General features: G+C 42.3%; 3 protein-coding genes across 15 annotated transcripts in view; all 3 read left to right on the top strand.

Moving 5' to 3' along the window:
• Positions 1-14,481, top strand: part of si:dkey-151g10.3 (serine/threonine-protein kinase WNK3) — a 35,942-nt gene extending 21,461 nt beyond the window's left edge. For 3 of the 6 annotated variants that reach the window (XM_041049472.1, XM_041049489.1, XM_041049481.1), the window contains exons 11-24: positions 3,659-3,702; positions 4,081-4,216; positions 4,346-4,462; positions 4,551-4,652; positions 4,772-4,820; positions 4,936-5,088; positions 5,189-7,215; positions 7,438-7,684; positions 9,527-9,609; positions 9,711-10,048; positions 10,195-10,427; positions 10,516-10,611; positions 10,699-10,862; positions 11,175-14,481. In XM_041049472.1, the coding sequence (XP_040905406.1) occupies positions 3,659-3,702; positions 4,081-4,216; positions 4,346-4,462; positions 4,551-4,652; positions 4,772-4,820; positions 4,936-5,088; positions 5,189-7,215; positions 7,438-7,684; positions 9,527-9,609; positions 9,711-10,048; positions 10,195-10,427; positions 10,516-10,611; positions 10,699-10,862; positions 11,175-11,750 (4,365 nt within the window). In that variant the 3' untranslated portion in view covers positions 11,751-14,481. Of the gene's footprint in view, positions 1-1,974; positions 3,361-3,658; positions 3,703-4,080; positions 4,217-4,345; positions 4,463-4,550; positions 4,653-4,771; positions 4,821-4,935; positions 5,089-5,188; positions 7,216-7,437; positions 7,685-9,526; positions 9,610-9,710; positions 10,049-10,194; positions 10,428-10,515; positions 10,612-10,698; positions 10,863-11,174 lie in introns of those variants that run through there. The other 3 variants (XM_041049515.1, XM_041049497.1, XM_041049506.1) reach the window with 3 other exon arrangements.
• Positions 14,482-15,243: 762 nt separating this feature from the next.
• phf8 (PHD finger protein 8) lies at positions 15,244-25,823 on the top strand. The gene is made up of 22 exons (XM_041054957.1): positions 15,244-15,536; positions 16,138-16,440; positions 17,128-17,213; positions 17,309-17,435; positions 17,787-17,947; positions 18,110-18,251; positions 18,422-18,608; positions 18,702-18,864; positions 19,003-19,090; positions 19,591-19,697; positions 19,826-19,917; positions 20,303-20,392; positions 20,529-20,810; positions 20,934-21,016; positions 21,114-21,283; positions 21,503-21,588; positions 22,092-22,213; positions 22,576-22,907; positions 23,016-23,111; positions 23,200-23,309; positions 23,669-24,029; positions 24,125-25,823. Exons 2-22 carry the CDS (start codon positions 16,343-16,345, stop codon positions 24,211-24,213), a joined length of 3,072 nt encoding a protein of 1,023 aa, XP_040910891.1. The 5' UTR covers positions 15,244-15,536; positions 16,138-16,342; the 3' UTR covers positions 24,214-25,823.
• A 706-nt stretch (positions 25,824-26,529) lies between these two features.
• huwe1 (HECT, UBA and WWE domain containing E3 ubiquitin protein ligase 1) overlaps positions 26,530-27,761 on the top strand; it is a 38,616-nt gene continuing 37,384 nt past the window's right edge. For 7 of the 8 annotated variants that reach the window (XM_041065231.1, XM_041065198.1, XM_041065223.1 and 4 more), the window contains exon 1: positions 26,536-26,571. The gene's annotated coding sequence lies outside the window, so the exon portion shown is untranslated. Of the gene's footprint in view, positions 26,572-27,761 lie in introns of all 8 variants that reach the window. The other variant, XM_041065172.1, reaches the window with a different exon arrangement.

Here is a 27,761-nt window from a genome sequence, read left to right on the forward strand (position 1 = left end):
CCACAAGCACCTGTTAATGTTCTCACTACATCCATGTCAGTCAGTGATCCTGCTGGACTAGCGGGGACCATTGTGCCCCTCGCTCAGCAGACCCAATCCCCTGCCCCTCCCATGCAGCTCACTGACATCATTCCCCAGGCAGCACCCCAGCAAACACAGCCTGTCATGATCCCTCAGCAGACTATTGTCCAACAACAACAGATAGGGATGGATCCCCAGACCTCCACCCTTCAGCAGCAGCCACAACAGCAAATGGAGGCCCAGGCCACTGTGCTCGAACAACAACAACAACAAGTTAGTGCCACTCAGCCACCAACGGAACAACAGCAATCAGCTCCTTCAGCGGTCCAGAAACATCAACATGAGCCTCAGCAGCAGATCTATGTACAGCAACCTGTACCACCCGTTCAGCCAACTCCTCAGCAGCAAATGTTACCTACACAAACAGGTATGGAGCAGCGAGCTATGTCATTACCACAGCAAGGGGAGCAAACTCAGACTCATAAACAGCAACCCGTATTGGATCCTCATGAGCAGGCCGCAATGCAGTCTCAACAGCTGCAACAACAGCTTCAGCAACAGCAAACCCTGTTACAGCATCAGCAACAACTAGGGCACCAGCAGCAGCAACAACAAGCTTTACTGCTTGAGCAACAACAGATGTATGTCCAGCAACAGCTTGATCAGCAGCAACAAAAAGCACTGCTTCAACAGCAACAGCAACAGGCCCAACTACAACAGCATCAACTGGAGCAGCAGCAAGCACTGATACACAAGCAGTTGCTGGATCAACAGCAAGCTCTTATTCAGCAGCAACAAGAGCAGCAACAGCAAGCACAAGGTCTTGTACAACAACAACAACAAGCGCTTCTACAACAACAATTAGAGCAACAACAACATCAGTCTCCATCACAGCAGCAGCAGCAGAGCCAGCTATATCAACAGTCTGGACAACACCAAGCTGGAACACAAAAAGAACCAGAGAAGCAGCAGCAGAGTGGACAACAGCAGCAACAAATTGTATTGCAGCAGCAACCCCAGCAGACTCAACAGCAAAAAGAACAACAATTGCAGCAGCAAGCCTTACTCCGACAAATGGAACAACAACAGCAACAAGCACTCATACAACAGCATTTGCAACAGCAGGCAATTTTACAACAGCAGCAGCTACAGCAGAAAGCTCAGCTACAGCTACAGCAACAAGAGCAGCAACAAGTGCAACTCAAGAAGCAGATAGAGCAGCAGCAGCAAGCCCTGTTGCAACAACAGTTAGAACAACAACGTCAACAACAAGCCCTGTTACAACAACAACAAGCAGAGAGATTACAGCAACAGGCTCTGATACAGCAACAGATTCAAGAGCAGCAGCAGCAAGCAGCCATCATTCAGCTTCAGCAGACTGAAAAACAAGAGGCTGTCCCTATTCCACAAAGTCACAGCGAGCAGCAGATTCAGCAGCAACCGACTGACATGCAGCATGTGTGTATCCCACAACTAAACACAGCTCAGTTTACACCTCATACCACTCTCACACAGCAGCAGGTGATGGAGCAACAACAGCAAGTAGTATTGATCCAGCAGCAGAAAGCATTTGTTGCTCAGCCGCAGCACCACACCTCTGTAATGGAAACCCATATCCCAGTTGGAGCGCCAGCCAGCACTGAGGTGATTCAGCACCAAACTCAAGCTGTCTCACAAGTCCAAGTCCCTGCAGCCACTCAGGCTACGCAGATCCCTCTTCAGGCTTCTGCTGTTGCCCCAGCTCAAGTCTTTACCCAGCAAGGACAAAATGAGGCTCATCCCCAGAACCAGGGCCAGGTCCCAGTCCAATTTATAGCCCAGTCCACAGCCCAAGCAGCTCAGGCTATGATTGAGGCCCATGTAACTCCTCCAGCAGCGATGATCCAGGGACAGACTCAAATCATCCAGACCCAGCAAATTCCTTTGCAGACTAGTTACCCAGGACCTGTCACTCCCACACAGAGCCAGGTAACTGCGCAGACATTAATCCAGACCCAGCCTCTGCACCCAACAATTTCTCAGTCCCAGCAGCCACATGGCCAGGGCCCAACTGGTGACATGCAGATGATGGGCCAACAAAGCCAAGCTGCTGTTCAGCCTCCAGCTGCAATTGCTTCAGTGCCCAGTCAAATCCAACATGAGTCTTGTGTTCAGAAAAATGCACAAATGCCAGGGCTCATGCAACCCCAGCTCCAGCAACAAACTCAAGGCCAGCCCCCTAGCCAGGTGCATGCTCAGGCTGCCACTGGCCTTTTGGCCCCTCAGTATGTCACTCAGCTTACCCACCAAGCCATGCCATCTGTGCAACAGGATATTGCTCATATTACACAACAGCAGCAGCAACAGCAGCCAGCACTTCAGTATCAGCAGATGATTCTGTCACCTGGCTCAGCTGGTGTTGGAACTAAAGCAGATAGCCTGAGCTCTATAGTTGACCCTGCAAACTTTGTTGCCACTCCTCATCCTGTGCCACAGGCTGGACAAGCCTATGTTCCAGGCCAAGTTGTTCAGGCCCAGCAGCAGCCCCTAGGAAGCACTACTGACCCTTCAGTCATTCAGCCCATCTCCCAGTCTGCAATGCCTCAATCTACTGAGCAGTACCAGCAACAGCTGCAGAAGCTCTCTCAAGTTCATCAGCCGCTAGCTCCACCTCCTCCACAAGCTCAGCTACTGGCACAGCCTATCGCAACTCCCATCCAGCAGCCACTTTCTGTAAAGCAGGCTTTGATGCCCCTTGATGAGAGTCAGCTGCCCCCGCAGTGTCCACCTGTTTCACATCTGGTGACCCATCCTCCTGCACAGATAGTCTCCAGTAATGTTGCTGAGCCTCAGGCCCAGAACAGGACCCTTCCCCTTTATAGTCATCTCGTGGCAGGCACCACTCCATCTCCGCAGCACCAGGCCAAGCAAATGCTGCCAGCTCACACACACACACAAACCAGCATCCAGGCCCAAACACACTCCCAAACACAGACACACATTCAGACACAGGCTCATTCTCAGACTCAGACACACACTGAAACACCTATTGCTGACCACCCTGTTCTGGCCAATGCTATCTTTCCTGCGCAACAAATTCCCCTCAGTCCCTCTCATACTTCATGTCCCCCGACAACACTACCATCTCTCCCATCCCATCATCCTGCTGCTGCCCCTGCTCCAGAGCTGCCTTCATCTCCGCCAGCAGCCCAGGTAACCTTACCAGGGCAGGCCGACTTTATCCCCACCTCCCCTCCGCCTGTCACTACTCTACAATCGCTTGATTCTAATGCCCCCAAACTTCCCCAAGCCTCGCTGCAAGACTGTGACCTTTCCCTGCTGGGCGTTGCTCAAGTACAGGTAGAATGGAAGTTTGTGTTGGTTAAGAAATAATTTTACTTTGTTGACATATTGGTGAAATGAATGAGAATACTGCTATCTAATTATTTGAAAAGTCTGTCTTTTTGATTCAAACTAACAAACTAAGTTTTGATCTTAAAAAAATGAATATATTCATCAAACAGTATACTTGTTTTTGAATTGCCATATTTTCCATAATTACATTAAAGCATTGCTTGTATCAGATGTCTATGTTTTTGTGTGTTTTTCCATGTACTTGTGTAATCCTCATTATGTGTGTATTCATGTTACTCTGCAGGATGGTCCATACCTGTCAAGTACAGAACATCATTCTTCTTCAGGGTATGTCTGATATCATTACTTTCTGATCTTAGCTCCATTTATGGGCTGGTGCATGGAAGTTATGCAGTATTTCTATCTAAGACAAAAACTGAACAAGTCTTGATTCTGGAAGATTTTATGAGCCTTAATTTGAAAGCAGTTTATAAAAAATAAAATGTAAATGTAGATGTTAAGTGTAATTAGATTTGTGGAAGTCTAAACACCATTGTCCATACCTACATAGTGGTTAACAGCACCTTCAAATATATAACACGTTTAGATTTAGTTTTGTTACAAAAGACTTGACTGTACAGGATGTTGTTAATAGACATATACACTACATATACTTTTTGAATGATTGACATACAATGCAGTATATAACTACTTTACCACCCACAGGTCAGTTCCAGCTAATGGAGAAGAAACTCTTCAGCTCTTGGCCAATGGGAAATTAGACAAATTAAAAACTCAAAGAAGGACTTCCTGTCAGAGACCTGAGAAAGTCTCACATCAGTTTCAGCTGAGCATGCTCCAGGTGAAGAAACAGCAAAAAACAAACAAACAAACAAAGAAAACGTAGCCAGATATATTGCTATATTAATGTAGTCAAGCAGAATTAGGAAAAACACAATGGAATAATGTTAATTTGTCTTTCCCTCCGTAGGTGTCTGGGAGCGGTGACAATATGGTAGAATGCCAGCTGGAAACCCACAGCAACAAGATGGTGACATTTAAATTTGACATTGAAGGAGATGCGCCTGAGGACATAGCAGATTACATGGTAAGCTGCTCATAGTCTGCATTGGTTGTCATTGTTGTTTATCATTCCACGTCTTTATAATTGTTGTTTGTTTGCATTTTGTTTGTAGGTGGAGGAGGACTTTGTCCTGGATGTGGAGAAAGAGAAATTTGTTGAGGAGCTTAGAGCGATAGTTAAGAAAGCCCACGAAATTCTTCAGACACATTCACAGGTATGGTGATTTCCACATGTCCATCTATCACCTTCTTCCTGCTGTTATTTTTCTGTTTCGACTGATGGAAGATTGATAGATGAATTTGAATGTTTTTTTTTTTTAAATTTCTCTGATAGACTGGATCAACTGATCAGCTACATGTGAGCACTCCCACTAGTTCAACAAGTGAGTTTTTGGATAAATATTTTCTTATGCACAAACAAGTGACAGTAAGAGGCAGTTCTGTACATACTGTAACTTAACTTCTAGTAACTAGTGAACTATCTTGGTGATTTCTCAGCGGACTCAGTGCCCCATTCCTCCCCAGTGGGACGCTGGCGCTTTTTCATCAACCAGACCATCCGCCATAGGGACTCTCTTTCCAGCCAAGGAGCAGCTACACCACCACCAACTACAGAAACAAAGATACCCCAGTCTCCTGAAACAGAGAAAGGTGAGTTTTACCCAAATCAATTTTAATGCTATGGCTTATTAACTTGACTGTGTTGGCAGCTTAACAGAAACTAACCGTGTGTTCCTCTCTGTGGCTGTAGAAAGTGAAGGATCCCAGAGTCTGGAGTCCTTGACTGGAATGGCCTCTCCCCCCTGCCCCACCCTTTCTGCCACCTCCTCTTCAGTCTCCACTGTCTCAGCCCCTGCTTCCATGTCCTCCCCAGCCACCGCTGCTCATGCTCCTCACACCGTTGCCTCTGAAAGCATCTCTGCACCAGTTTTCACTCTTGAAGCCTCTGTCACTGCTTCAGGTGGTCCTGAACTGCCAGTCCTCACCTCAGCTTCTGCTGACCAGATTTCCAGTGCTTCCTCATCCATAGCAATGCCTGCTGCTGCTAACCTTGCCACCTTATCCACTACTCCCACTGTTGTTTCTCCCACACCCATGACCATTCGTCCTGATATCCTCATTTCTCCTGGAACCAGTGGTTGCTCCACTGTAGGTCACAGTATAGGGGATACAGTGATAACTGCTCCAAGGTCATGTGTGTCTGCAGCAGATCAGTCCTCAACCTCTTTTCATTCCCCTCCTCCTGCTGCTGCAGTGGCCTCTTCAGCGGTAAGCCAACTTGGCATGGAGCAGCAGCAGACAGTTACCCAGGTGGCCAAACCTGCCCAACAGCAACCTCAACAACCACAGCCACAGCTACAGCCTGCATTACAGCAGCACGTACAAGCAGCTCAACAGCTGCAAGCAATGCAGCTTGAGCAACAGGCACAACAGATACAGCAGGCAACACCACAACAACAACAGCAATCACAACATCAAGTGTACCAAGAACAAATTCAGCTGCAGCAGGAGCGAGCTTTGCAACAGTCTCTCCAGCAGTTACAACAACAACAGCTCGTGCAGAAACAAATTCCACTTCAACAACAGCTGACTGAGGTGCAGGTGCTACCTCGTCCAGGCCATGCAGAGGTGTTACAGCAGTCTGTGCCCCTACCGCAGGCCCAACAGCCCCTTCTTCAACAGCAAACAGCACAGTTTACACCACAGTTGCTGCAACAGTCTCAGCTGCAGCAGCAACAGTTAAACCTACAACAGACAATACAGTTACAGCAACAGCAAATGGTGCAACAGCAGCTACAGCAGCAGCAACATCAGCTGTTTATGGGTGCTGTGGCTTTAAAGCCAGATCAAAGCCAAATGTTGCCGCTGTCAATTAGTCAACAGTTTCTACAACAACAGGCACAGCTAAATGTTAGCCCTGTACCGCAACAGCAGATTCCGCAACAAACCCAAATCCCTGCTGAGCTGGCACAACAACATGTACAGCCACAGAAACTGCTGCAACACATTGAGCAGCAACAGGAGGTTGTCAAAGCCATGGACACACCCCAGAAACAGCTGCAGTTTGCACTGCAGAAGCAGTCCTCTTTACATATGTCAGAGTCAGAGGTGTCCACAGGAGAGACAAGTGTCACAGAGGACACAGGTAGCTACTCTGCCCCTTTCCACCCTTCCTCTGACTCTTCTCTGCCGCCTCTCCATCTGGGCACTGCTGAAGCCCCTTTACCCACTCTCTCCCTCACAATGACACCATCCCCTGCACAACCTTCCTCTGTGGCCGAGTCAGACAGTGAAGGCCCCCCCAAAATTGAATTTGTAGACAACCGCATAAAGACACTGGATGAAAAGCTGAGGAACCTGTTGTATCAGGAGTACAGCAGCGGGGCAGCATTGGCCGGAGGAGCTGCCTCATGCCCTACATCAGCTGCCTCCACATCAGCAGGAGGAGACGAGTCATCTGAGCCACAGTCGCTTCACCCCTTCCTCCCACCTGCCTCCTCCTCAGACACTTCTCCCCACTCCTCGTCCTCCACTACCTCCTCCACCACCTCACGCTCCTCCTCCTCCTCCCCCGACCCAGAGAAGGATGGAGGGCGAGAGGATGCTTCCTCAGGAGTGCCCAACTCTGCCGAGCTGGGTCCGGTGGAGCAGCAGCCTGGCCCATCTCTCCCATCCACCTCTGCCTCGTCGACCCCGCCTACCTCTCTCCTGCCTCCCAAACAGGATGACTCCGCTGGGCTTCAGCGCCCACCTGTTCCAGGAGAACCAACCATTCTTGTGAGTGAATACCACAGATTAGATTTTGAGTAAATTCTTTATCAGTTGTGTCTTTCACTGTACTGAATTTACATTATTTGACCGTTTAAATTTCAGTGTGTAAATGTGACTCCACTCGGTTCTCTTTCACAGCTGTCTGTCATGTTTAAATGTTTTAAATGTCTCTCCGTTTTGAATGTCTCAACTCCATGCAGCCACTCTTAATTGTCTTAACTGTTCTAGGCTGTACCCCCACACTCTGACACCAGTACCACTGGAGATGCATCGTGGCCCCCCAATCAGCAACCGATACCCCTCCGGCATGGACAGCAGCAGCACAATGCAGGAGGTGGATATTTTGGCCTAAACCTGACATGTCCTAGTATCAGAAATCCTGTTAGCAAGAAATCCTGGACTCGCAAATTCAAAAACTGGGCGTGCAAACTGCGCCACTCCGCCAGCTTGTTCAAGAAGCCCAGAGTCCAGCAAGGTAGCGTCCTCTTAGGGAGCGAACGCGAGAGAGAGAGAGAGAGCGCGAGAGAGAGAGAGAGAGAATGAGATGTTGGGGCATGGACCTAAATCTAATATCTAGTACTAGTTTTAACATAGTAAAATAACTTTCTTAACCATCAAGAATTAATAAGTGTTAATGTTAATGTATTTTAATGTTTACAGTTAAAGAATTCTGTTTTTTCATATTGTTATGTGACTAAAATCCCCATGTAATGTCTTGGCGTCGCTACATACATTATTGTTTTTAATTTTATTTTATTTGTGTCTGAATTCCTTTTTTCACTAAATTTCATTTTCTTGGCAATCTTTCTGTTTTTTTGCATGGGTTACTCACCCAGGGGCGAGAACAGTGGAGAGTAGAGGAGGGTGGGAGATTGGCACAGTGTAGGAAGAGGTTGGCATCAGAAATCTGACGCCCATCCCAGTGCAGATGAACTCTGGAGCAAAGCCCAGCTGTGACTGTGCCCAGGACATATCCCTTCATATGACACCCCCCTCCCCACCACCCTTCCCCGCCCCAATTCCGCAGGCACTGCCAGCAGCAAGCATCTCACCTCCGCACATCCACCTGCTGGCTCAGTGTAGAGAAAACCATGCAACTCACGTCATAACACGTGACACATACACATAAGATAGCTGCCAAGTTGCAAAGCTGTTATGTAATTACTTATCATTCGTTATATGTGTACACTCTTTCTGTTAGCTCGTACAGGCTAGCATTACTCCACGAGACTCTAGTATATGCTCCAGTATATCTAGTATAGCAGATTAATTTATGAGGATTCTTTTGAATTTGCATTATCTGTGTGAAATATACGGATTATGATTAAAGTTAAAATTTCCAGGATAGATTGTGATCGTTACCCAGGACTTACAAGTTAGTCAGGCTTTGTTTTACATGCATAGGCTTTTCACATGGCTAAGCTTTATCACTCTAAGTATTCCAGTCATCTTGGATGTATTTGTGTTTATGTGTATAAAATGTGTAGCAGTAGCATAGATCCTTTGCTACGAGCACACACGCATGAGCATGTTTGTTACGTTCTACACAAGTTACTAATAATGGATCGTTATCTGTAAGTAACACCTATTTCAGGATGCATATTTTTATGTTGGTTCTTAAATCATGCAGTGATTATCCATGTACACTTTGCTAATGTAGTAATCACAAATATCAAACACTGAACAATATCACTGTGGATCTGAGTACAGATCTTAAATTTGATATTGGGCTTTGTTGTCTGGTATATGAGTGGGACAGTGGTGAGTCAGTGAGAATGAGAGTGTGGATGTGTGGGTGGGTGGGGGTACACCATTGTAAACATTCAACTGCCATTTCAAAAGTTTTTTTTTTATTTAATCACTTACTTTAATTTTGTTTTTATTGAAACAAGCATTTACCACTCCTTCCCACACACCCATAACATTTTTCTCTTTTTCTTAAGTATGATATTTTTATATCCCAAAATTTTATTTTCTGTTTATTGTTTATAATTTAGAAAAATGACTCCCACTGAACTCATCATATGCTTACATATTTCATAGACCTGAATGCAAAAGCCGCATAAGTCACAAAGTTGATGATGTGTGACATTGGTGGGCAATTTTTAACACTGTGCTTTTGTGTTCGTGCCCCATGTCTGTCCGTGTGCATCTATATGTCTCTCTGTTGTGTACATTTTTGTGTACCCCTTTGTGTCTGTTGCTTTCATGTGTGTCTACTTTGTCATTTATGTGCTCTTTATATGTGTATGTCTGTGTTCTTGTCTCTGGTTCCATGTCTCCCCTTTTTGTTATTCCATCCCTATCTCTTTATTAGAAGGACGCTCCAGCAGTCAGGCACTTAAGGAGGAGGAGGCGCCACCCCTAAATCCACCTCAGTCACGCAAAGGACGATTTCAGGTTGGAGGCATTGTCCACATATTATCTTTGCCCCTCATTAGTCTGAATCTTCAGAGCAGTGCGGACAAGCAATTAATGTCTCCCACATCCTCTGCCATCAGGTGACTCCTGTGCCTCAGACCTCTCCTCCAAAGGATGCGCCATCAGGCCATGGTAGCACTCACCGGAAAGTGGGACGCTTCTCTGTAACCCAGGCTGAGACCAAGAAAGAGGATGGCCAGACTGACAGCTCTCCAGTGTCTCCTCATTTGGAGCGGGAGAGGAGGAGATCTCGGGCAAAGGAAGGGGAGAAAGATGAAAGTAAGAGGACCCCAGCGATGGCCCATCTGTCTCGAGGTCATGGACACAGCCACTCACCCTTGGGCAGCAGTGATGATGATGATGAGAGTGAGCTGGAGGATGAAGACCTGAAAAGGGAACTACACAAACTCAGAGAGAAGTAAGTCAGTGAGGGGAGATTATTTTAGAGTTTACAAGACGTTTGTCTCATCATTTATTATATTTTCTATTTTATGTCTCCATTTATTTTTTGTTGCCTACTGAGTATAACAGATATTTCTGTTGTTTGTGTTTCTTCCTCTGTAGGCACATCAAAGAGGTGGTATCCCTTCAGGCCCAGCAGAACAGAGAGCTGCAGGAACTGTACAGACAGCTCCGTTCCCTCAAAGACCAAAGGCAGAGTCTGCCTGTCTCCCTCTCCCGAACGCCTCCTCTTCCCACGGCACCTATCCTCTCTCCTCGCAGGCCCAGGCCGGCGAAAATCAAACTCCGACCCCGGCCTCACTCTCACATGGATAACAATGGAGTTACTCACTCTGGTAAGGTTTCTGGTTTATTCTTTCTCTCTCTTTTATTCTCTTTTTTGGCTTGCTGTCTGTGTAACTATTTCTTGCATCTCTCTTCAAGGCATTCAGCAGTCAAGTAGTTTCTCAGGTGGTGAACAGAGTAGACTGCCTCTATACTGCAACCCAGAGCACTGCCCGTCACTGCCAGCTAAAAGAGGTACGGTTTGCCATAGTAGAAATAAATTGAGACAGCCCATTTGGTGACAGTCAGTGGTGTGATGTGTGTGCCCTCATTTTTCCACAGATCACAGTCCCCTAAGAAAAAGCACATTCACAGATGAACTGCACAAACTTGTTGATAATTGGACGAAGGAGATGGTGGGCCCCGCCCCACCCAAGCCTTCACTAAATCAGATCAAGCAGATTCAGCAGGTGCAGGAGTTGGGAGGCTGGAGCCAGCCGACTGAGGTGTGACCACACATTATAGTTTGCATCCAATTTTTGCATAACCTTTAAAGGAATAGTCAATAAATACGCTTATTTGCTTTCTTGTCCTGAATTACGTGAGAAGATTGATACCATTCTCATGTGTTTATGTTTAATATAAGGCTACAGCCAGTATCAGGTTAGCTTACCTTATGACAAAGACTGTAAATGGGGGAAACAGTTGGCCTGGTTCTGTCTTAAAAGAACAAAATTTGCCTGTTATACAATCAACATTCAAAGCATTATTTTTATGCTGTAATATTTCCTCAGTACTTATTATTATATTCCACACAGGTGGCTCCATCAGGTTGGTTTCCAGTGGCACCACTGAACCCCCAGGCATCCCCAGCCCCTGCCAGCTTGCCTGTGGCAGCCCCTTCGCCTTACACAGGTGGGGGGAACCTGTCCACACTGCCCTCTCCAGGACCTCCACCACAAACGCACATGGCACAGGTGCCACAGATGCAGCAAAGTTTACACCTCCATCAGTCTCTCCCCCTCCAACAGATGACCTATCAGCAGTCCCCACTCCACCAGCAGATACCACAGCCCCGGATGCAAACCCCCATACAGTCTCAGTCAGTACCACAGACACAGCCCATTACCCAGCTGCCCCACTCACCACCTCAAAGCCAACCGCTGCTGCCTTCCCAAATGCCCACATCTCCAGTGTCCACAGCCACGTCTCTGCTGCCTGGCAGTGGCACCACAGCATCCACAGATAGTACTGCTGCTACTGGGGGGACATTTTGCTCCTGTTCCTCATCCTCCTCCACCTGTTCCTCCTCTTGCTCTACTGCTGCTCTACCTTCCAGTGCCAAAATTCACCCAACACCCCCCACCTCCACTCTTCCTCTGGGACAGAAATGAAACCAAGGCAAAGTGTGAGGTCAATATGAAGGTGCAAGAGATGGAAATATTAAGTTGATCAGGACGTAAAGCAGATCCATTTGAAGTGTTAGTTCTGTGTATGTATGAGAGAGTTCTGACTGCAATGAATATATGGATTCAAGTGTACTTCTGGATGAGATGGAGAGTGAATGTGAGAGATGGTAGATTCTAGTATGTACAAGAGAGAGAGTAATATGGGACACAGCAGCTGGGGTTTATGAATCATGGTATGTTTGGGTGTTAAGATGTACAAATTCTTTAATGTATGAGTGTGTGCATTTATGAGTGTGGGCGAGCGTTTAGTGATTATCCAAGTACATATCCCTTATGTCCTTTGACACAAATTAACGTTCATGTTTTTGTTTTCAAACCAACTCAGTTGGACCTGAACTCTCCCTAAGCAGAGACAAGAAGGACAAAACATTTGACAGTGTGTTGACATTTTTTGTTTTAATTTGTTAATGCTTACAGTGAAAGGACTATCAATTTTAAAAGTGCAATTAGCAATGGTCATCTAAATTGATCAGCATGTATTGTATTGGTTTGTCTGTAAGGCATAAAATATTTTTGTAGAAGCACATTGATGAAAACCAAGCAGAGAGCATTTTTGTGATCTTTTAAAACTGTATGCCTACAGCACAAGGCGTTTTAATGGGCAATGAAAAAAAACAACAACAGCATGTTACACATTAGAGCACGGTGAAGTTATCTGGCTACTATCATTACCACAATACAACCAAATACATTGTTGCAGTGTCGTGCACTGTACAGCATGTGCTTAATTTGTATTATTTTATGTTTGTAACACAGAAGCAGTCTGAATTACCATGAGTGATATGATATAAATTCAGATGCATTCTTAATATGATGGCAAATTGAAATATGCGATCTGTGTTCAGTGGATACCTGGGTACACTCAGGGCAAGTCTGCATGACCTTAGGAACTAACTTGACTTGCCTGAGTGCAAACTGCTTGCACTTGCTGTATATTAATGAATCCTACATTTACTGTTTGCAGCCTACTGAGACAATTAATCCATTTGCGTTCAGTATGACATGCTTTCACATTTGACGTTTGTGCTTTCAGTTTGAGCTCCGCATATCAAAGTATATCACGGTGTCATGCTGAGGAGGAGAACAAAAAAGAAGAAAAACTGCCAAGTTTTCATAGACAGGGGAGACCATATGGGTTATTCCCATATTGCCTTTTAAAATTACTGCATTTTTTGTGAGTGTGTGAGTGTATAATTTTTGTGTGACAAAGCTTTGTGATAGTCCCATGGTGTATTGCATTATAAACTGCACCCCTGTTTCTTTAATTCAAAGTGGCCTCTCAAATGTCACTGTACCCAAATGAAAATGTTTACTCTGCCTATGTCTTAGGCTTGTTTCCTCAAGAGACAAAACAAGTGAGAGCTTAGACCATATACCAGTCTTAAGTTTGATGTCCAACACTGTGGTGGGATCCTCACTTGCCTATTTGTTAACTTTGTTTGGCGTAGTACAAATTCCTTATTTCAATTGTGAACTATTTAGTCTTCAACCATAGGCTTGTCAGTGTGAATACATCTGTCAGAAGCTGAACTGCAGGCCATAATTGTGCTTCATGCACTCAGCAAATGGTTTACTCAAGTCAAAAATGTTCAATTCCTCTATTTCTAAACTCACTTCATTTGTAGTTGCAGAGATACAAAGAGTAATATATCAGCAGCAGATATATTACTATACATTTTATTGGGTTATCAGTGCACTTAGCCATACACACATTTGACCATCGATGGTCAGTAATTTTTATTTTTGTTTTTGGCATAATAAGTAGCCTGTAGTCAAAGCAGCATTTCTGTTTTATTAATGATAGATTGTGTGCCACAGAAAACAGGAGATTGTCCAGGTTGTTATAGACTGCTAAATGTGAGTCAAAGAAATTTAAAACATGAACGGTTAAGGAGGACTAGTTTGTGCTAAAGGGTATGGTTGTTCAGAAACTGCAATTGCATAATCTAGAGTATAACAATGGATTTTTTTTTTTGGTATTTGTTGCTTTTCAAAACAACCCACATTTTCACAGAGATGTAGTTCATTGCTAGTGAAAGTGAGATACTGTGCTGTCATGTCTGATACTAACATGTTGACTGCAAGCTACAGCTTAACGATTATGACTCATAATGTGGAGCTGGCTTTGTCCTTGAAGTGTTACCAAAATGTTATCTAAAAGATAAAGATTATTTTTGTATTTTGAAATGGGGTTGTATAAATTGTAAAATTGTGTTCTCATCATTATAAATCAGAGGTTATTTGAAACTAGAAAACACTGGTTTTCTTCCCTGCTGACATGGGACTCCCCTGCCTTGATATACCTCTCTGTGTCCTGACAGGCCAGGGTCATTTAAGATTATATTCAGAGAATTTTTTTTGTCATTTTTGACATTTCAGCTTTGAACCATGAAAACCTGGATGATACATAACAAAATGACATAAGCCTTTGTGCTGGGCTGCAGGTCGAATATAGTAAACTTCCAAATTAATGCAACAAAAACCTGGGGAGTCCCAAATAGCATGACTGAGAACCAATAATAAAAGGACATTTGGGCAAAGAAACCTAGAAAAATGAGGTATGTTGCTGGTGATTTAGCCTCTGTAAATTGTAACTAATTCAACTGTTGATTTTATTTATGTTTTGTAACTAATCAAAATAAATGATGTTAAACATCAAAATATGACATTGTGGTTCTTTTTGTTGTTGTTTTTTAATGCCAGAATTTCAAGCTGAGTATTCCTGCAAACAGCAGTGGCTTAATGTGGAGGTGGCACATCAGACTTTGACACAAGACGGACATAAAAAGCCTACCAGAGCCACTCGGTTGCTACATTAATCGAAATACATTAATTTAAAGGTAAAACATTGTTTTTGCATGTCCAGTCCTTTTTTGGTTACTTTGTACATTTTACTGATGTGCTTATTAATGAATGTGTTGTAATTTTGGTATTGTAATTTATTCCTATACGTGTACAAATAAACATTGTTTGCAGGGTACTGTAAAGCTATGGGATTTAGTTTCTACAACTTAAAAAAACAACAACTCTGAACCGACCTATAAAAAAAATCTAACGTTCTCTTCCATTGAATCGTTCTCAAAATAAATTTAAATATCACTACTATATAACATGACCAGCTTTCCTAGACAAAAAAAATCATTCTGTATATTTTGGTTTACTTGCAATGAAAAAATAAATGAAAATGTGTTTCTTTGTTGAGGTCATAAAAAATCCCAGGAAGAATTAGTATTCAGTTAAAACCTTTTCAGAACATATCCTTCAAGATATGTTCCATTTATAATTTCAATGTTAAATCAAATGGATTATATTTCGTCTCTGCAACTTTGTTTCCGCATTAACGTCCCAAGACGTTTTGTCCTGAATGTAACTCCATACTTGACTGTCTGCAACTTTATTGTTTTTTCAACAGCAGACAACGACGAACAACGGTCTGACACTGCTACCTTTGAAATGGCGTTGATGCAGTTAACTATGCCGTTATTTGTAGTTATTGGACTCGTTTAGGTCGCTTTAGGTTTTAGTTTTCTGGCCCAGCGTGAACCTCTTGGTCTGGCCTCTATATTTGGGCATTACAGAGTTTATAAACAAAAATGTGGTGAAGCAAATTCTTAATAATTTACGTTGCATAATAAGGCCGCAGCTAACCCCGAGCTTGCGTAGGGATTACAACGGCTTTTGAATGCTTGGCCCTGCCGCAGCTAGATTTCGGTGAGTTGCTGGCGTTATATATCGATTTAGCTAGCAAACGACGCTTCTTTGTTTCGCTAAAATTGATCAGTTGTGTCGGGTGAATGGGGGGTTTCATTGAAGTTTAAAATATAAATTAAGTGCACAAACTCTTTCATTGTATAAGTTTAAGTTAACATTTTAGCATAGCTACATTGTTGGCTAACATGGCTAACACACGGACGGCGTGTTTACAAACAGCGAGCTAACGTAACAACATGCCTGTTGGCTACTATTAACTAATTGTTAGCGGAAACAAAAACTATTTAAAGTCTGGGAAGGATATAAGATAGATGTTTCTCTCCAGTTTTGTATTTAAATAATATGCGACAATTTAGTTTAAGAGTAATATTACACTATCGAAACGAAACAACTAATTTCCTTACTTAGCTGGTTGATTTAGCTTGCACCTCAGATTGCAGGAGTAGTCACTATACATTAAAACAGGAGTAAGTTAAGACATTTACTATGTGAAGTGTTCTAAATGTTCTTCTTAAGTACTAATGAGCTTTCAAATGCAGGTGCGTTATTGTCGTTCCTTATGAACAGCTATTAACAGGTTCTTGTGTCTATATTTCAACAGGTATCATAAGGTGTTTCCTGGTAAATCCTGGTGGATGTGTATCTACAGCAGGAATCTGGAAGTGAAGTGACAGACTTACAGTTCAGTTCAGCAGCAGCATTATCCTTTCTACATCATTAAGTCTCTAGTTTGTTTAATAGTCTGCACCTGTAGAATTTTGATATCCTCACATCACAACGGTTGATACCTAGTTCACACACACAGTATGGCATCGGTGCCAGTGTACTGCTTGTGTCGTTTGCCGTATGATGTGACACGCTTCATGATCGAGTGTGACATTTGTCAAGACTGGTTCCATGGAAGGTAGGTCATTTTCAGATGTAATATTGTTGATCATGTTTTTGTCAGTGTCTGATGCGATTCATTAACTACTATCAAAAGTTTTAGAACACTCCTGTTTGTCCAATTCTATTGAAATCTAAGCAGTTCAAGTCCAGGGAATAGCCTTAAAGAGGATCAAGGATCAAGGAACTTTATTGTCATACCAGGACATTTACATGTTATGGTACGAAATTAGTACTCAGGTCCCAGTTTAAGCCATTCAGAGCCGTAAAGAGAACAGACATGTTGGGCAGGGGTTCATCCTATAGCATCATAATGACCCCCAACATTAGAAGAAAAGAACTAGGCCATGGCATCACATGATGGAAGACCACTAAAGTCTCCAGACTTAAACCCCATGGAGCTGGGATGCATTGGAAGGGGAAAGCAAAACAACCTACAAGTGTAACACATTTGTGGGAACTTATGCAACAAAAATTGTGTTGAAAATTTTAGTTCAACAAGAAGTTGTTCTATGCTTTACTTTCAGAAGCAATTAGACATTGAAATATGTAAATTTAAATAACAACTGGAAAAACCGAGGTGTTCTAAAATGTATGACCCGTGTGTGTATGTGTGTGCATACTCTGTATGGCACCCATCACAGTTCATTTAGCTGTCCATTCTGCACATGCCTTGTCTGATATAATAGTGTTTTTTTTTGTGTAGCTGTGTTGGAGTAGAGGAGGACAAAGCAGCTGAGATTGACCTGTATCACTGTCCCAACTGTCAGGTCACCCATGGGCCATCTGTCAGTAAGTTAGCATTCCTTAAGTATACCTTTGTTCTGATCTTATTGGTTAACTTAGCTACATAGTGCATTTGTTGATCTTTGTTGTCTGTTTCTCAGTGCGCAAACGCAGAGGAGGCAGTAAGCAGACAGATAGTAGTACTGCAGGAGGAAGAGATCCAAGTCGACCCGTTAAGACAGGGAGTCCGCAGTTTGTTAGGGAGCTACGGAGCCGCACCTTCCCAAAGTAAGTCTCTCCCACCGCCTTGCATAGACAAGTTTAATGTTCTCAAGTTTCAAAATAAAACCATAATTTATATTAAATGATGTTCTGGTTGCAGTGTACCTCTCATATTGATTCAACAACTAAAACTGACCTGTAAACATTAGGTACTTTTTGTAGCACTGTTATTACAATTCATTGCATTATATTGTATTAGTGTAGTAATGTTGATGTAGTATATGAGAGCCCTTGCTGCTGTGCTTACCCCATGTATGGTGTCCTATACTCTGTGTCAGATCCTATACTTCTGCTCTGTGGTTGGCTGGAGAGCCTTTGCCTTACTATAATATTTATATGTCTATGTTTCTACGACAGTGCTGATGAAGTCTTGCTAAAGCCGTCTGGGGCCCAGCTGACAGTGGAGTTTCTTGAAGAGCACTCATTCAGCGTTCCTGTCATGGTCCTGAGGCGGGATGGCCTAGGAATGACCCTTCCTCCATCATCGTTCAGCGTCAGTGATGTAGAGCACTACATCGGTAAAGTTTTGACATATTTAGCACTGCATTTAGAGGAATACATCTGTATTGTTCTCATAGATTCTTAGGCTACTGTATATTTGGGAAATGAAAGTTTTTCTTTGTTGTGTCGGACATTTAACAAAGTCATCTATACTTTTCTCACATTCATTCATTTTGCAGGTGCAGACAAAGAGATTGATGTGATTGATGTGTCTCGCCAATGTGACCTGAAGATGCGGTTGGGAGACTTTGTGGAGTACTACAACAGCCCCAACAGAGACAAAGTGCTCAATGTCATCAGCCTGGAGTTCTCTGAGACTAGGTATGCAAAGATATAGTGTCTTGTTACTTGAGTTTAATGTCACTTCTTTATCAAATTCACTTAATGTAAAAAAATAAATAAATTAGGACTTCATCGTTTAAAAGAAGTTGTGTTGTTACAAATGTGATATTTTTTTTGGAGACTGAAGAGAAGTATCTGACCTTTTTTAGGCTCTCAAACTTGGTGGAGACTCCAAAGATTGTGAGGAAACTGTCATGGGTAGAAAACCTCTGGCCCGAAGAGTCTGTGTTTGAACGCCCCAATGTACAGAAGTACTGCCTAATGGGAGTAAAGGATAGCTACACAGACTTCCACATCGACTTTGGAGGCACTTCAGTATGGTACCATGTCCTGAGGGTGAGGGATCTTTTTTTGGAACTTAATATGTCAAATATCTATTTTTAAATAAATTTTTATTACTTTAAGAACTTGTCTCTCTACTCTATTCAGGGTGAGAAAATCTTCTACCTGATTTCCCCCACCCCAGCCAACCTGGCACTTTTTGAGCGGTGGAGTTCGTCATCTAACCAGAACGAGATGTTCTTTGGTGACCAGGTTGACATGTGTTACAAGTGCTCTGTCAAACAAGGAAACACCTTGTTCATACCAACTGGTAAGCTGAAATGTTTCTGCTGTCTTTCTTTTTCCTTTTTTTTTTCAGTTACAGAAAAATATTTTTAGCAGCATTGTGATAGTCAGACAAGTCTGAATCACATCAGTTTTACACTTTAGTCACTTTTTTGTCTTCCAGGGTGGATTCATGCTGTCCTGACTCCGGTGGACTGCCTGGCCTTTGGAGGAAATTTCTTGCATAGTCTCAACATAGACATGCAGCTGCGGTTAGTTTCCTCAGGACTGTTCATGTCATCTTATCGTAGCCCTTTCTGACTGAAATGGTCTTTTAATGTGAACCTGACTTTCCCACTAGCCTCTAAAAGCAAGACAAAGTGGGGGGTGGGGGAATGTAAAATGAAACTCAATATTACTTGGTAATTGTTTCAGTGTGCTACATACTAAAAAAATAACACTTGGCAGATCCTCGCTACTTTGGAGACCTTTTTACCTTTCTGGTGTTATCTCCCACACCCTTCTACACATAATACTGACTTTGTTGAAATTTGCCTAATCCTTGTAACTCTTCAGACACAGTGAAAATGTATGAATTATTGCATTTCCTCACTTCTGGTTCCTAGGGCTTAGTTCTTGGGATTATTTGGCAAGAAAAAAAAAAACAGCTACTGCTATTCATTTTTGGTCATATCTCCACAGAGGCAATCTGCAAGTTTGTGGTAATAATGATTCATGTTTGACTTTTCCTGTGGTGTGTTAAAATTTTTAGAGCATACGAAATAGAGAAGAGATTAAGCACAGCAGACTTGTTCAGATTTCCCAACTTTGAGACTGTGTGCTGGTACGTTGGAAAGCATCTTCTCGATACCTTCAGAGGTGAGGGATTTCAATGAATTTCATAATATTCATGTTATGAGTTATGTGAATTTATGTGAGCTACTTGGGTGGTCTGTGCTTTCTGTTTGTCATTGTGATGTTATTAATGTCATGCTGTTTTCTCACAGGTTTGAGAGAAAATCGCAGACACCCTGCCACTTATCTGGTTCATGGAGCTAAGGCCCTGAACAATGCCTTCCGCAGCTGGACCCGTAAAGAGGTAGGTCAGATCTCACTTGATTACTTTAACTTTATTCTCATTCTTTCCTCTTCTCCCTCTTTGTTTCATTACTTTCATTACTCTTTCCCTCCATAACCATTGTGACATTGGCCTGCTGGAATTTGTTTGATTTTGTACCAGACAGTTTGCAAACTCCCACAAATGGAACAAAGGTGCAAAAGCAAAATTGGGGCAACACAAAGTTGAAACCATAGAAAATATGCTCATTCGCTTTAGGGCCGAGAGATAAGAATATCAGTACCAGTCTTGTATTTGTCCGTTAAATATGAAGTTAAAGCCAGCAGCCAGGTCATGGCTGCTGAATGGAAATAAGTAACTTCAAAATATTGTGTGAGATTATTGACTGTTATCTCTGTACACTCAGGCTTTAGCAGAGCATGAAGTGGAGATTCCAGAAACCATCAATACTCAGTCACTGGTGAAGGACCTGGCCAAGGAGATTCGTCTGGTTGAGGTAAATAGTAGAGTTAGAGTTAGTTAGTAGAGTTAACAGTAGTTGTTAGTTTTATTTTAATTAGAAATATTATTTTTTGTTCTTTTTTTTTTGTCCCATTTTTTTACTGACTCATAAGTACTCTCTCTTTTGATAGGACATCTTCCAGCAAAACATTGGTCGCACTGGACTGCAGTTTCCTGGTTCGCCACTCTCTAAAGCTCCCGTGACCACCTCTCAGAATTCAGGACGCCCGCCTGGAAAAAAGAAAGGACCCAAGCCCAAAGAAGTGATTGGGGGTCTTGGGCCCCCAGGAACCAAGAAGAAGAGTCAAAAGGGGCTGCTTAAGGCAGAAGCAGGAGAACTTGACCTCATTGAGATCCACACCAAACATACCCTCAAGAAGTTTCAACCTGGCAAGTCCAAAAACAAGAACAAGGTATGGGATGTGCAGCCATTTGCATTTAAATTGGGAATGCTTATCCAGATTTTTTGTGTGTGTGTGTGTGTCTGAATAATTCATCCTCTATTTTTTTTTTGCAATTCTTATCTGTCTTTCCAGTTGGAGTTGCCATTAGAAGAGTTTGAAGGGAAGCTAAATAAAAGCAAACTGAAACTTGTGCTGACCAACGGAAAAATCCAAGGGTAAGCTTTGTAGCTATTTGGGGTGTTCCTATTACTTTTGTGATCTTATGGCCTGACCAAACGTTGGGGTTCATACATGGTGTTTCTCTGCCTATAGTAAGAAGGATGGCAGCAGTAATGGTGCAGGAAGTGCTGGAAAGTACAAACATCTTGCCATGGAGGGATCCAGCCTGTCCGATCTGGAGTCTGAGGATGAGCTGCAGATTGACGAGACCCCCCCTCCACGACGCAAACCTGCAGGACCAAGCAAGAAAAAGAAACTAAGCGGTTAGAATTTGACTTTAGGCAATGGTATTATGAATGCTTAAATTAATGTAGCAGTGCTTGTATGGACATATTTTCTCTCTTTAAGTATCTTTATCCTGTCTGCAATGTCAATGAGAGTACTTGGACTGTTAGCTAAATGTAGTGCCTAATGTAGTTTTGTGAAATGGTGTCAAAGCCACCTTTCTGTTGTAATCTAACTGTCTTAAAATGTGCTTTCAGGTCTTCCTAGAAAGTTACCCAGAGCCAAGCCCTGCTCTGACCCCAATCGCATCAGAGAGCCAGGAGAGGTAGACTTTGACATTGAGGTGAGATCATTATGGCTACATCAATCAGGTTTTCTGAAGCCAATTCAAAATGCCATCTTTATGCTGTAGTAGGCAGAATAAGTCAGTACATCAATCTCAAAGATAAAAAAAAAAGATTTACTTCACACATTCCATTGCAAGATGCAGCTGTAAAGATTTCATGATCATGACTACTTTATGACTTTAAGTGAGCTTTGTTATTATGCTTTCCATACCAGACACTCCAGGTTCTACTTCCATGTTTAGCATCTAACTGGTCACATCTTAGCACCAATGGCGTTTTTTACATTGTAGTTGCTGGCTTATATTCACTTCGTATTCAGTGCTTGTATTCACTTACAGTCAGTGTTATCCAAACACCGACTGTGATGGAAATCTGTTACATTATCATTGGTAAATTTATTTGAATAATACCTGCCGCCACGGTCATACATTATCCACCAGAAATGGGTTATTAGAAGACTGGTTCATGTGCGATGACATAATTGTGCTTGTGGTTTCAGGAGGACTACACCACAGATGAAGAGGCTCTGGCTGCCCACGGAGTGAAGGGTGGCGCAGGGGGCATTCTGGACTTACTAAAGGCCAGCAAGCAAGTGGCAGGGTTGGACTCTGCAACACTTAGGTTAGACCAGAGATGGCCAGTGATTGTTTTATTATTTTATTTATTTAACACTGAAATTCAGGAAATGTCTGTGATGGTGTTTTAAAATATATGTGTTTAAGTAGTTCCATCTAATTTGATTTCCATGACGTTTGAACCCACAGTATGTATTTGAAAAACGTTTCCTGCTCTTTGGACAGCCATGACTAGAGCAATAATTTAGAGCACAAGTGGGAATAAATGTCTCACTGTGTTGCTGCAAGAATCCAATAACCTTTGAAACTTGAATAGTTCACATATTTGCAGCGGCTCTGCCACTGTGCTATGTTTAGGAGGTTATTTCTGAGACGATGAGTGATTGCTTAACTCCGTCCTTTTCTCAGTGAGGAAGCCCCAGCCTCTCCCAGTACTCGTGATGCCATTCAGGGTATGCTCTCCATGGCCAACCCTCCATCCTCATCCTCGTCTTCCTCCTCGTCATCTCCTGTATCTGTCTCTGGAGGTCTGACAGAGGGATTAGGGGTGGTCAAGGAAAAGGGTGGCAGGGCTGTGTGGGTGACTGGAGGGGTCAAAAAGACAGGAAACCCAGAGAAGAAACCTGTTGTCCAGCGGCCGGGGAAACGGCCAATTAAACGACCAGCCCGTCACTTCAGTGATGAGGAGAGTCCAGATGAGCAAGAGACTCTGGGAACCTGTTTTAAAGATTCAGACTATGGTGAGCAATACACTCAGTCACTTACACCTGCTGCTTTATAACCACTAAAGTTTATAGTTTATATGTTTTATCAAGCCAGTGAGCAATAACAGTAATCAAATTTTTAAGTTTACCCGTCCTTGGAATCTGACGAGGAGGACCATGCTAACAAGGCTAAAATGAAGCGCAAGAAAAACTGGGATGACACACCTTGGAGCCCAAAAGGTACCTGGCTTAAATATAGCAGCAAGACGGGTCAGATTAACTTTTTATCTTTCTGATGACTGAGCTCCTAATTTTTTCTCATTTATAGCCAGGGTGATGCCCACGCTCCCCAAACAGGATCGACCAGCCAGGGAAGGGGCTCGAGTGGCATCTGTAGAAACTGGTCTTGCAGCTGCTGCTGCTAAGCTGGCACAACAAGTGAGTTGGGGGAAAGTTGGGGAAAAGAAGTCCAAGAAGTATGCATGTTGTAGTGACTATCAAGGATAGCAGTCACTAAGAGGGCTAACAGGGAAGTCTGTCCAATACGATATGTCCAAATAAGAACATAACTTATTTATTGTAGACACAAAAAACCCTTATCCCTACAAGACGTTCTACGTTCTACTCAACCCTTCTATATCTGTGACACACACACAAACACAAAGTGACAGGCTTTCAACTCAAATATGTCCCCTGTTCCTACAAGGTGCTAAGTGAATGATGTGAAGTAGAAGCATCTTTCAGTCAAGGATGATGGCATGTTTCTTTTGTTTTTGTTTTTTTTAATTATGATTCAGGAGCAGCAGAAGCCTGCTAAAAGGAAGTACACCAAAAAGCAGCGTCCTCCTGCTCCTGTTGTCACTCCTCCCCCTGTTCAGACTGAGCCAGCCCCATCCTCCCCACCACCTGCTCCAGAGTCGGCAGCAGACTTTAGCCCAGACAGGAGGATGGATTACTACTCTGCGAGTCTGTTGGACCATGAATACACAGCAGGACCAGGACCTTTTGGCCCTGGAGGCCCTAGAGGTAGCGGAGCCATGGCCCCTGGTGTGTTCCTCACTTCACGCCGACCTTCCCTGTCTCCGCAGAACAGCAGCTCTCACTCTGGTACATCCCCTGCAGGCTTAGCCAGCCAAGGCACAACAGGAGCTGGTCAAGGTAAGCATATACTTAAAACACTGATGTAATTGCGTAATTGCATATCTCTGTGACAGAATATTTACTCATGTATTTCCCCTCTTGTTTTGGTTTAGGGAAACGTCCAAAGAAAGGACTTGCTACTGCAAAACAGAGACTTGGCAAAATTCTGAAAATTCACCGCAACGGTAAACTTCTCTTGTGAGAGATGTCGAAAATGTGGCTGAAGACTTAAATGGGAATGAAGAAAAAGGATTTTGTGAAAGTAGGTCTGAAGGAAATAGAGATAGTTATCTATATTTTGTACTCAAGATACATTTTTTTTTTGCTGTTTTCACCTGTTATTGAACTTCACTATATCTTGTCCTACACCAAGTATTCTGCCCAGATAATAAGCAACCGATTTTGGCACTCCATTTATCAATATCTGCTGAAAGGTATTTTCAGAGGCACATTTGTGACTTTAAACAAATCACTATAATGTCCCGGATAAACACTCACTGTGGTAAATAAGTGTTCACACATTTGACGATAGGAAATTGTGGAAAGCGTTTCAAAATGACAGGTGGACAGTGATTTAACTAGCTAGACTAACTAGCGTTATAAATAAACAAAGCTGAATTGTTTCTTTTGTTTATATCTTTCGCTATTTTTAGTGGCTGTATTTATGCAAAGACATTGTACTGTCCATTGTAATTTTTTTTAAAGGGAAAGAAAAACAACATATTTTCTAGTCAGGTAAAATGTAATGTCTGTATAGCCCCCAATCCAACAAAAACAATGACACACACACACATAGTCATGCAGTTGTAATAGCATATTTCGTTGTCTTTTTACCTCATTTTTACCTCATAAAATTTTGTGTATAATTACAGCATGCCAGGCTTTACACACAATAAACAGTTTTGCAAAAATCCAGTTTATGCACATGGTCAGCACCCAGTATGCCACATGTATTAATTTTACAAATTTGTCACTGATGTTCATATAACTCATTTTCCTCCATATACTGTAGCTCTACACATGAAATATAAAGCGCTAAACTGATGCCAAGAGTAACATAACATTCTATTTATTCTGATCATATTTATTTAATGAGGTAATGTTTTGCCATCTCTTAGCCTGTATTAATGTATGTTTTTACCACCTCATCTTCTTGGTCCCTACTTTGTTTTCAACCACTTAATACTTGTACAAAAATTTTATCCATGGCTTTGTTAGAAATTTTTACAGTTTAAGTTGTCATTGTAAATATTTGTAATATTTGTAATTTATATAGCTACATTGGAAAAGCAGAAAAATATTGAGTTGAAGAGACTAGTTTCATGCAGGTTGCCATAATCCATACCCCAAGTGCTGGCAGCATTCTTGGTCCAGATGTAGAGATGTGCTTTCTTTCCACAGAATGTACTAGTGATAAAATGTCGGCAGAAATGTAGATTTAACTGTGTGAAAACATTGTGAAGGTGCAGGATATGAATTCACATGTAAATATATGTTGTAATTTAAGTTCTTTTATAGTTCAAAAACTTTTGAGATCTTTCTTAACATAACTTGTACATGATACATTGCTGTATTTGGAAGATATCTGAAATAGTTCTTTTTTTATATTTGTACGCAGTAATTGTCATGCTTAGTTTGTCATGTTGTCTTGTTAGTATAATATTGGAAGTGTGCTGGAAAAAATGCCCTTGTTAAATTTCATATTTAGTTTTATATTAATTATTGTTGATATCCACTCTTGTGTTGGTGTGTACTGTATGTTTTAAACATGATGTGTTTAAATACGACCTGGAAAAGATAAAATATACCTTGGGCAAAATTTCTTTTTTCATTGAATTTATTTGAGGAACACAAAGTCTCCAAAAGTGTGACTTGTGGGCCAGATGAATGGTTTTCTGTTTACTTAAGTGTGAGAGCTGTTTTCATTACCTTCACCAATTATCTGTATTGGAAAGTAATCATTAAGATACAAGAAGGAAAGCTGTGTTGTATTTAACACATCTACACTTAACGATTTCCTACAATTAAAGTAAAATTTTTTGCTTTGTGGTTGATACAAGATCGTAAAAAGCAACTTTAAATTTTATTTTTTAATGATAACTGGTGACTACAGTTTTTCTCAGGGGTTTGTTGTATGAATTACTGTACTATTATTTTCACATCTAAACAATCTAAATATTATTTCCATTGCTTCATTTTAAATACCGTTCAAATAGGGATAAATGCATTTGTTATTAAAATGTCCGATCTTTGTCTCCTAATTGTCAGTGAGTTTGAATACACTTTCATATTAAACTGAATTAAACTATATTTTTCATAAAGCTTGAAGAATTCTGCTGTGTGCTTTCGCGTGCACATCTAATCATAACGCTGAGGATGGAAATACGAGTTAATGGGCTGCATGCCCTGCTCCAGACGAAAAGCGCACTAGCATTGTTTTTCTACAACAATTGCAAGGGAGTGCCCTGGGCAAAAGCAACAGCAGGTATTCTCGCGAGATCCGAACTGCCCTACCAGTCGCTAGTGCAAGATGGAGAAGCAAATGTAACACGCATTCGAGGTAAGCTGAAAGACTTATTCCAGAGTACTGACATGGGTTTTAGCTAATTGGTGGCATACATTTCTCTTCCTTAACGACTACAATCGATGATTCGCGCCCGTCACAGGGATCCGAGACCTCAAAACTGGTGTCTTTTTAAGGGTAAAGTACGGATCTTCTGCTATGTAAACCGCCATTTTTAATTTAGCCATGATCCTACCGATAGAGCATTGTGCGGAGCTCTAACTGCTAGCTAGCTAGGCTCGCGCGAAACCCGCAAACATGCATACATACACATACACACACACACACACACACACACACAGTCATGTTCACTGTGTGTGGGTATGTGCGCCTCTTTACAACTACAAGTCAAAGCGGTATCCACGTTCAATGGCCGCTTGCGTTTCCCGAGAGTAACCGGTGAGAGTTAAAATGTGTGTCAGGTTGCAGATGTGACTTTTCGTAATCTGTAACGTTATCCGTCGGGGCTGAATTGGAGACGAAGTAACAAGCGTTAGCCTAAACTGCTAGTGAATCTAGCTAACGTCACCTAACTAGCTTTTAACTTTGCTAACGTTAGCACTGCCGTTGACTTCACCTTAACTGCGTAGGTAGCTGCCTCAATAATATTGACAAACTATGTGATCTGATTTTGTACAGTTACAGCTAATCTAGCTAACGTGAGCGTGATAAACGATTTAGGTAGTGTAGTGTTACTCAAAGTACGACCATTACTGTGTTTTCTAATGCAGATGGTCTGAGCAGTTAATAACGTCAGTTGTTAATATTCACATAAATACTGCGTTGTTGTTTTTGGATGAAATTATCCAAAGAGGTGTCATAGATAGAATACATTAACAGGGGCAGCATCAGACTATCTTGCTTTGAGTCTTTAAAAGCAAGTTTTGATGCCTCTCAATGAAAACAGAACTATTTCAGTGTAAACTAAAGAAAGGGAATCTGTGGTACTTGTCACTATCACCACTGATCCTTGTCAACTTCTCAGTCAATAGCCGTTGTAGTGACATGACAACAGGAGGAATGACTTGTTGCAAAGAATCGTATATACTGTTTTGATTTGTTCTGTAATAAAACAACAGCTTAGAAGTGGACACCAAAAACTAACTTACAAGCACAGACAGCTGAAAAGGGGACTTCTAAATCTATTGTTTGAACATGTACCCTAAATTTGGAGGAGTCAGTTAATT

This window comes from Toxotes jaculatrix, chromosome 2 (genome assembly GCF_017976425.1).
Source record: "Toxotes jaculatrix isolate fToxJac2 chromosome 2, fToxJac2.pri, whole genome shotgun sequence".
NCBI lineage: Eukaryota > Metazoa > Chordata > Actinopteri > Toxotidae > Toxotes > Toxotes jaculatrix.

Coding starts and splice junctions, on each gene's coding strand:
- phf8 (XM_041054957.1), top strand. CDS start 16,343: ATGGCATCGGTGCCAGTGTACTGCTTGTGTCGTTTGCCGTATGATGTG. Junction 16,441..17,127: donor CAAGACTGGTTCCATGGAAG/GTAGGTCATTTT, acceptor TTTTTTGTGTAG/CTGTGTTGGAGTAGAGGAGG. Junction 22,908..23,015: donor TTTTAAAGATTCAGACTATG/GTGAGCAATACA, acceptor CAAATTTTTAAG/TTTACCCGTCCTTGGAATCT.